The sequence below is a fragment of the Hipposideros armiger genome, unplaced genomic scaffold (genome assembly GCF_001890085.2).
Source record: "Hipposideros armiger isolate ML-2016 unplaced genomic scaffold, ASM189008v1 scaffold_451, whole genome shotgun sequence".
NCBI classification, from domain to species: domain Eukaryota; kingdom Metazoa; phylum Chordata; class Mammalia; order Chiroptera; family Hipposideridae; genus Hipposideros; species Hipposideros armiger.
The window spans coordinates 1,042,120-1,052,140 of NW_017731801.1; the positions used below are offsets into that span (position 1 = coordinate 1,042,120).

The 10,021-nt window shown below is 40.0% G+C and overlaps 1 protein-coding gene across 1 annotated transcript in view; it reads right to left on the reverse strand.

The window, feature by feature from the left end:
- RNF20 (ring finger protein 20) overlaps positions 1-10,021 on the reverse strand; it is a 40,342-nt gene that overhangs the window by 16,279 nt on the left and 14,042 nt on the right. Inside the window, exons 3-12 of the mRNA XM_019665743.1 lie at positions 8,238-8,386; positions 6,045-6,191; positions 5,797-5,874; positions 5,477-5,596; positions 4,160-4,339; positions 3,119-3,254; positions 2,676-2,797; positions 2,186-2,556; positions 877-994; positions 159-308 (exon numbers count right to left, since the gene is read on the reverse strand). Coding sequence (XP_019521288.1) covers positions 159-308; positions 877-994; positions 2,186-2,556; positions 2,676-2,797; positions 3,119-3,254; positions 4,160-4,339; positions 5,477-5,596; positions 5,797-5,874; positions 6,045-6,191; positions 8,238-8,386 — 1,571 coding nt within the window. The remainder of the gene's footprint in view (positions 1-158; positions 309-876; positions 995-2,185; positions 2,557-2,675; positions 2,798-3,118; positions 3,255-4,159; positions 4,340-5,476; positions 5,597-5,796; positions 5,875-6,044; positions 6,192-8,237; positions 8,387-10,021) is intronic.

The window sequence follows — 10,021 nt, forward strand, 5'->3', positions numbered from 1 at the left end:
ATAATTAAAAGATGAAAAACTTCAATGTAAAAACAAACATATATATAGGAGAAAAAATATTTTTAAAAAAGACTAGAATGAAAGAGCAAGTTTCACTGTCAATAACTTACCTATCCAGTAACGTTTCTTTAAAAGCTAATTAAAGCAAGTGTGCTCACCTGCTTGGCCATGGCCAGCTTCTTCTGTAAGTATTCTATCTGCTCCTCGACCGCCCGGATCTTCCTCAAGGCATCCTCATCTGCCATTTTCTTGTTCTCTTTTTTCTCCTTATCCTCTAGTTCTTTCAGTCTTTGCCTTAGCTCTTCCAACTATAGGAGGAAAGGAATCACACAAACAAAAGGCTATAATACAATTTCAAAAATCAATTAATACTGTGCACAGATGGAGGGCTCATAACATGAAAAGAACCTTTACAAAATTATGAAAGGATATACTGGTACACTACATCACAAATCTGTTTTAACATCACTCCATTCCAAAAGGACATGCTTCTATCAGCAATATTTTTTAAGGAATGCACATGTATGTTTCTTTAGCATAGTTCTCACCCTTTTTTTTCTCTAGGCCCCCAAATTTTAAGACAAAAGTAATCAGAAAAAGAGAATCATAACAATGATTTATATGGTGTAAGGGGGATAAAAAGTTTGAAAAGCCTACTCCTATTCCTAGTAAAGTATATTCTGACATATGTTACCAACTAATAGAGAATTTGGACATCTCTATTTTAGATGGCCTTTGAAAGGACAGGAAATGTTGCTGAGTTTTAAACACTAACTTTAAAGGTAAAGAAAGAAACTCTATCCTTCAGAAGTGTGAAGGGAAATCCCACAAATGAAGATTTTATTCCAAACAACAGGTAATGGCAGACTAGATTACCTCTGCCTTCGACTTCTTCTCAGCTGCCATTAGCTGAACTTTGTCCCTTTGTTCCTTTGGGGCAGAGCGGTACATATCTAGCAATAGTTTCATCTCCTTTTGGCTCTCCTGTACCTTCCTATGATGAGGGTGGTAGAGGAAGGGGAATGGCGTAATGAGAAAACAAAGGGCATCAGAGCAAGGGAATTTCAAATTCAGCACAGTATTTTACAACAGTTCTGTCTAAGCTTTACATCACACATTTAAAAGACAAAACTTGCCCAGAGTATCAAGAGACTTCTCAGAAAGTACTTCTCAGAAAAGTAAGCTGTATAAAGCAATCAGTTCTCCCTTCAGACCTAGTTCTCAAGCTATAAAGTAAACATCTGAGGCCCTTATTAAATAGGCAAATTTCTGGAGCCCCACTGGTAGAAACTGAGACTCAGTAGGTCTGGGGTGGGGTCCAGGAATGTTTTTTAAATAAGTCACCCAGATGATTCTGATACCATACTTGAAAAATATTTGCCTTAAAGAAAGAAATCAAGAGAAAGGGAGGAAAAGGAGAAAATTGAAAGTTTTAAGTATACTGCTAATCCTAGGTTTGATCATTGATTAACCATCAGCTGAAGACTAAAATTTTATCTCTTACTAAATTAACAAACTTCTTAACTATACTTTTATATACCAAAGAAGTTCAAACGTTTTGAGCATGGTGGTCCCTCAAATCCAAACATCACTGAGACTCAGCTATGACCAGAGCAGGGCAAGAAGTAACCGTTCTGCCAGAGAAGATTCTGGTTACACAGGAAGAGAAGGGGCGATGTGTGAGGTTACAACACTGTGTTACTGACTTAAAGGTCTGTCTTAATGCTTTAATGCCTGTAGGAGTAAACCTCCTAAGAAATCTCTTGAAATGATCTGATACATACGCAAACTAATTAACTGCCAGGCAAACAGATCAATATTGTTCAAATTACAGTGCTACACACTCTTAATTTAAATTACATTAACACCAGCAATCCGCCAGTAGTTAATTCCAATAATTCTCACAAGTGTCACTTCCAATGTGAGACCTCTCTCCTTAATTTGGATTCATGAAAAATAAGGCCACAAGCACAGGGCTTACTGAGACGTGACCACTGAATAGGACTACACTACAGCCATGCAGGCCATTTTGGCTGCACACTTGATCAAGAACGGAGACCACATTAACTGTGCATTTAGTTATACTCAAAATAATAAATTATCAAGGCCAACAACAGAACATTTCATATAAGATGTCCCAACCTTAGTTTTTGAGTCAGAAAGTTACTCTAAACACTGCTCTTACTTGAGTTCAATCTTCAGTTGTTTGATAATTTCTGCTTCCTTTTTCCTCCCATCGTCATGTTTCCCTTTCTCTTTATCCTTTGCAGAATCTCTTTCTTTTTCTGACTCTTTCAGTTTCTGCTTCTCTCGCTCTCTCTCCTTTTCCTTCTCCCGCTCTCTTTCTCGCTCCCTCTCTTTCTCCCTCCTTTCTCGCTCTCGCTCTTCCTCATCTCGCTTGGACTTCATTTCGTTGGCTTCCTCCTGAGAGGCCTTCGATGCAGAGGCCTGGGCGGGTACGTCCTCGAGGTCTTGTTTGACCTCCACGGGCTCGTCCTTAGGGTCCTCAGTGCTAGACTGAGACTGCAGGAGGGCACTGCCACTGCGCAGGCGTGTCTGCGGGGACAAAGGAAGGAAAGAACTGTATCAGTTAGGGCAGCCATGCTGCTTTCCTCACTCGAGAACAGTTCACACACTGAGTAGCAAGCGATACTTATTCTGCTCCTCCCGGTTACCTTGTTCAGATCAGATTGGGCTTCTCGCAGTTTCCGCTTATACCTCAGGACCTCCCCTTTCAGCTGGTGGTTGTGATTCTGGAGGCTACTGATAAGGTGGCGCATCTCCCGGTTTATGGGGCCTGAAATACAGCAGCAGCGGGTTATCAACAACTGTGATAAGAGCAAAGGCACGGGGGGAGTACAGAACACACCAGGGAGCTCTGAGAAAGTGGAAGAACCGCTGAAAGAAAGGGTCCTTCTCAGAGGATGGAAACAGAACTGACCGACTGAAGTAAAAAACACTCGGGCTGTGAATCAGAATGAATTATACAGGATTTGATGTAAGGTTCTTTAGGACTTCGAGCTCCAGCTAGTACTAACAAATCCTGGGAACATGCTGTGTCATCCAAGACAGGCATGGGCAGCAGGCAAACTGCAAGAAGCAGCAAGGATAAGTGTACCTGCTTGTTCATTGGCAGCAAGCGTCTGCTCAAACTCGATCCTCAGCATTTCATATTCCTTGCGGACCTGGGCCAGTGTATCTTCCAGCTGGATGACTTCGGTCCTCAGCTTCTTATGAAGGCTGACTTCATCGCGCTACACACAGAAAAAGGAGCCAATCAAAAATTCTTATTAAAACGTGGAAATACCATCATATTCTATTACATGTTTCCTAAATATGATCTGTAAGGAGCTAAGAAAAAAAAAAAACTATCAAGAGGGATTACTCTGAAAATTCCTAATGCAATCAATAGTTAATGAGCACCAAACAGCTACAAAACACTCATTTGATAATCAGCAGGATACGAAATAAATAAACAAAATGGCTCCTAACTCTGAGAATGTTACAATTTAGTTGGAGAACTAGACAATAAAACAGCAAGCATATAAACATATGTAAAGTAAGATAAATTCAATTCATTTGGCAGACATATAGCAAAAGGCCAACTATTATAAACATTAACTTAAGGACTACAGAAGATACAGAAGTGAACATCTGAATAGAAGATTTGCCTTAAAAAAAATCATAACATATGCATTATATGCTACAATGGCTTGTAAGCAGCTTCTACCCACTATCCTCCCCCATGCACATAAGGCTCCAGCCATACTAACCTGTTTTTATATCTGTCATTCTCACTGTCGGGAATGTCCTGGTCCTGTTTCTATCTACCAGTAAACTTGTATTTATCCTTACGATTCATACTTCACTTTGAAAAGTGGGCCCAGGAAGGTTACACAGTCAAGTAAGATGCTCTGTCCCTTTCTCTCTGCACCTTTGGGGTATGCCTCTACTGTACCACACAGCATCCTAGTGGATATTAGTTCCCCCCTAGACTGTATGATCCTTGACGGCAGGGTGCCCACCATCTACCAGAGTCAAGACCTACAGCCGTTCTATAAATGTTTGCTGAATGAAGAAGAGATTAACACATGAGAGAATACAACTATAAAACGTATGAGGCAGGAAAGCTTAATACAAGATAAAGCCAGGCTGTTACCTCAATGAGCTCAACCTGGCGCTGGTGGGTTCCCCTGGTGCCATGAAGCAGGGTCCGAGCCTCATCCAAATGCGCCTTCAACTGTAGGCTCTCGTTGTACAGGACAGAGAACTGGGACTGCATGCAGCGATATTCCGGGGTCTCCTTCACCACTTCCTCCACTGCGCTCCGCAGTTCCACCTTAGGAGGCCCGAAGAGAAGTCAGAAGCAGAATCTAGCGTCTGTACCCTAGACGCTAGACAGGAAATAAAATCTTACGCTCACTGATGTCCTGTGCAATTGAGAAAAGCTGCATGAAGATTATGAAGTAGATCTACCTATTCCTCTAGTTATGTAAAAATCGATCCCAAATTAAATTAGATCATCCAAGAAGTGGTCCCTAACACCTGTATTTTTCCACCCAAGAATTGTTTTAGTTGCTAGGTGTTTTACGTTATGTCAACCTAGACCCAAGGATCTAGGAGAGCCCTATGAAGTTTGTCAGGCCTAGGGACAGAGATGAGCACTATGAAATTTGTCAGGATGCTTATTTTAGAAACATAGTTGAGGATCCCCGTCACTAACTTATTCTCTTTATTAACAGTCACAGAGAAAAATACTTTTGACATTACATCAAAAATAGTTATGCTTCTCCTAAGCAACTGTTTAATTACCCAAACACTTCAGTTGATTTAACTCAGGTTTTTGTTTTTGTTTTGTTTTTTCAGTTCAAACATCTTTATTTATATATTTACCTAGAAATAAATCAAATTACAAAAGACAGGTGGCTGTGGTTGAAAGAGGGATGGAATACTTGCAGAATCTACTTTCTTCCCCCACTAAGAACCTGGGGAGGGACTATTCTAAAGCGCAGGTTTGAAAACCAGGATCAGTGACTATGTTTCTTTCCTCTGTTTTGGCAGCTAGAAACTGCAGAGCCAAATTCTGTGGCCCCCATCTGGCAATTACTGACACGTGAATGGCCTATCCTGCTACAGTGCATGTGCATATGCGTGTGCGCGCGTGTACAGACAAGCCCCATTTTTAAAATTCACTTTAGATCCTCACCCTAGTTTACCCTACTCCTCATTTTTCTCAACAATTCCTAAGTTACAGCATCTTGATTCAGTCTATATATCTTTGTAGGTTGCTTTCAATCTTTTGCAGAACAAGGCAGGGTACAAACATATAAGTAAATACATCAGTAAATAAATAGATAGACTAACAAAACTTACATTTTTCTTTTCCCTCATAAATTATGAGGGTTCACAAGTATGTATGTGAGCTGGTCAGCAAAACATTTCCCTTAACCCCCCGTCAGAGATACGTCCCTCCTACCTTTAGCTTTTCATTTTGCGTAGTGACCTCCTCAAAGTCTTGCCGAAGTTTCTCCAGCTCACAGTGACGGTTCTGAGCCAACTCTTTGTTCTCCTCAAGCTCTGCATTCATTTCCTCAAACTGGAGAGAAGCAGAAACTTAGACAAATGAGAATAAAGAACAGGAATTGTTAAGTCATTCCCATGGCTAAGCTTCCATCTTCACTGATCCACTCTTTTAGCGAAACCCCACCTTGCCACTTGTGAACACAATCCTAGGTACCTAGTTCAACACCTGATGTCAGGTCAAAGTATGTCTCCTGAGCGACCCATTGATTTTACCTTCCGAGCATTGATAGTGATTGTGCCGCCGTAGAGACTGCTCCCCGCTCCATAAACCTTGTAACCTTTTGAATTTACCTACAGAAAAGACAAAGATTCTTTAGAGAGACACTAAGATTTCAGTCTGATAACCAAAGTACTTTTGAAGGAGTCCATTTGTCCCCAAGTACTGCTACCCAAGTCCATCCTTTCTAAGTAGACTCCGCAAAATGACTCTAGCTCCAAACTATGAATAAAACAGCACTTGCCCGCTCTAGGACTTCTGCTAAGTGTCGGTTGAGTCGCTGTTCCCTCTTTCGAATTTTGTCAATATCCCACTGCAGGTCATCAATCATGGACTCCAGGACAGACACTCGTGACTCAGCTGTCTCCACTTTACCCTGCAACTTGGAGAACTGCATCCCAAAGACAAGCATTCAGAAGAATATAGCAAAAAAAAAACAAAAAAAGACAAAAAACCAAGTTAGAAAAAAATGCCTACATCAATACCTTCTTCCCAATGCAAGAGTATAAAAATGAAATTACAGGTTCTTTTAACAGTTCTGCAATTATGAAAACCATAGAAGTCTAAAGAATGCTTATGCAAGGAGAAGACCACCTAAGATTCAACAATTTTTCCACCTCTGAGAAGCACCATTTCCTTAGACAGTTCATAGTTACCATTTACTTAGTGCTTAGCACTTTGGCACTTTATGAATATTATCTCTAATAGTCAAATAAACCCATCAGAAAATGTGTTTTTTAAGAGATAAAAGATAACATCCTTGATTTTACCAAAGGTTTTAGGAGACAAAAATTAAAATATATATTCAGAAAAAATAGCTATCTTTACCCCCAATTTTCCCTTCCCACATTTCCACAAATGATAATCCAAAGAGAACAAAGGAAAACTTCCATTTTCTTTTTTAAGCTGACCCCATGACATTCTGGTATCAGACATTATAAACAAAAACCTTTGTTGTTCTCTGTTTATTTTGGAGCTATGCACCAGCTAATGTTGTTTAATACTTTAATCACAAAGCTGTTAATGTTCACAATTATCTATACATACATTTTGTGTTGGTTTTAAAATATGGCCCCCAAATTCTTTGATAGTCCTCCCATCAAGATGTGGAGTCACTGTCCCCTCTTGAATCTGGGTCAACTTTAGTGATTCTGTGGAAATAATGCTTCATAACTTCGAGGCTACGTCTGAAAGGCCTTGATGGTTCTGCCTGATGGATGTTCTTGGGACACTCAATCTCGGAAAGAAGCCAGCTGCCATGTAAGAAGTCTAACTACCCTGACAGTGTCATGTGGGAGAGGTAACGTGCAGGTATTCCAGTGAACAACTAAGCTGAGCTCCCAGCTGACAGGTAGCATCAACAGCCAGCAACAAGCGCCACCTTGGACATCAGCTCAGCTGAGCAAAACAATGCCTCTCTCCACGTTAGTAATGCTAAGTGAGATTTGGGAGAGGCCTGGAAGAAAAAGAACTTTTTCATCTTGGCAGTGCCTGGTTTATGTCTTAAAACATGACAAAAAAGTTATTCTGCTTTTTTACTACACTCTAATATATTTATAAGCACTGCTATACTCTTAACTCCTTTGAAGGTTGATGAGAATCCATACGTATTAGTGAACGTCCCAGATGATTCTCACGCAATCAGCCCAGCATGGACCTTGGCCCTGGAGCTTAGGAAACAAGGGTCAAAGAAGAACACAGGATTTGAGGTTAAACAGACCGACATCCAAACCAGAGTTCAGTCACCTGCTGGCTGTGTGCCCTCAGACCAGTCACCAACCTCTCTGAATGTGTACCCTTAGCAGTAAGATGGGTTTTTGTGCCCATTAGAGATAATATTCATAAAGTGCCTTAAGTGCTAGGCACTAAGTAAGTGGTAACTATTAACTTACTAATAAGCATAAGAGTTGGGATAGCCTTTGAACTAAACCAAAATGATAATCAAGAGTGTCAGAAGAGTCTTGTAAGGCCTATCATCACTTTATCGCAATCATTTTATATAAATAAACAAATCCCAAATCTTGACATGGTTTGGTCATAGTACGATTTCTGTCCAAATTTGGACTGAAAATCTACATTCCTCAAGTTTCTAGGCCATTATCCACACAGTAGTTCCTACTATCATATCCTCAGGTGAATTTCTACCAACCATTCCGCAGTAACGCTATACATGGTCTTTTATATTGGGGATAATTCATTATTTGGGGTTTTAGTGTGTTCTTTCGCAAAACCCCATATGACAGTATTATTTGCTTAAAACTAAAATCCTAAAATGTCTGTTGAAACAGAGTCCTGATCAAGGAGAAATACTCAATGATATTCTTCCTTTAACCTTTGCTCAGATTCCGACTTCTCCGAGCTGGCTGCTTTAGTCTGTCCTGCTTGCTCTTCAATATAAAAACAGGCTTTCTAGAGTAAGACCTGTCTGGTCAAGTACCTCCTGAGACATGGTGTGATGCTTCTCCTGAAGGAGGTCTGTCAGCTCCTGCAGCCTCATATTCTCTTGTGCGAGGAAGGAATTCAGCTCCTGCACTGCTTCCTCCACTATCAGATTATCTGGGGGAGGAGAACTAGAGTTTAGCGTCACTAGTGTCAAACTTTAAAACTGTGTGCCCCACCAAAGCATTAACATGCTACCTCACTTTATTTTCCTAAAAACTTCAAGAATTGGGCTGGTTTTTTTATTATTGTCTCATGACAGATTAATTACCCAGCACACAGGTAACTTAAGGAAATGATCCAACCTTGTGCTTTGCAGAGGTAGACACAGAGCCAAGGTCACCTAATTCCCATCCCTTTCTATAAAGTCAAAATCCTTTGAGAAAAGAAATGGAGAGGTCATGTAACTTTATTCAGATAAGGCACAATCAATCACCCCAAAAACTGTACTTTAGAATTGTAGGCAAGACAGGGGTATCTCTGTCAGCTTCATAGCAATAAAATTCTACTTTATAAGGCGATCACAAATTCCTGTTATTCACTAATACCAACATGAAGCATCTCTCTGTTGGGAGAGAAGTGGGGCAGGGAGCAGAAATTTCCTTTTTTCAAATGAGCACCTACAAAATCATAAAGAATAAGGATAACAGCATGTAGTTACTTATCATATTCTGGAACTCCATGCTAGGGGCACTCCTGAAGCTCAAAACCCAAAAGGTACAGTAATATTTACAAAGAAGATAGGCAAATTATAGAACTAATTACACCAAGTTAATATGTTTAAAAGTAGAGCCACAAGTACCAGAGCTCAAATCCAAACGTTAGTAAATGAAGCCAGATAACTCTCAGGATATGAACTGCCCTTCGGAGACAGTTATCAGGAAGAAAAATTGTGCCCTCATACCGCTCCGTGCCAGCGGTCTTAGAAACACTATGAAACAGGTTGGTCATAAGGTGATTTTCATGGTTTTCCACCAGGATTGCCCATCAGAATCATTTGTGGAGCTTTTAAAATTAGACACTCTCCTAGGTCCCATCCTATGCCTACTAAATAAGAATCTCCATAGGCAGGGCCAAAAAGAGAGCATGCTCGCGAAACTCTCAGAGCGATTCACGATCCAAATTAAGAAACAGGAACTGAATTTTAGTTCTCTTAATAAACTAAAACATTGAGAACAGAATACAGTAAGAGCTCAGCAAATATTTAGTGAATTAATAAGCTGATAAACACAATTCTTTTGAATCAAAAAACCACATAAATATGGGAGGAAATGAACTCTCAAAAACTTAGGTTGATGCTACAATTCACACCTTATACATCTTTATCTCTTAGAAAGTTCAGCTTATCAATGGCAATTGCCCTTGATATAAATAATAGCTTAGCAATTTGTAATGTGTAATATTTTATTTTTTAACTTAAACCCTACCTTAAGATGCACGCCACCAAAGGAATAATTTTAAAGTACTGTTTAATATACTACTCACTTTAATTCCTTTTTAAGTATAGCAATTACTTTACTTGATATTCATTTATAAAAATAATATCTAATTAATAGGGAGCACGAGAACGGGGTTGATAAAATCTTTCCTCAGCTTCTCATAGGATTGTCACATGCTCAAAATGGGAAGCACCAACATGCCGTAGTAATGACATCACTGGAAATGTTGGAGATGAGGACTCCCAGGCATTTAATCACAAGTACATACGCAAGCTTGCCAAGTACAGACGAGCATGCACAGGTGAGTTCTAGTTCCCGCCCCTCCGCTCCCCGTGTGCCGGCT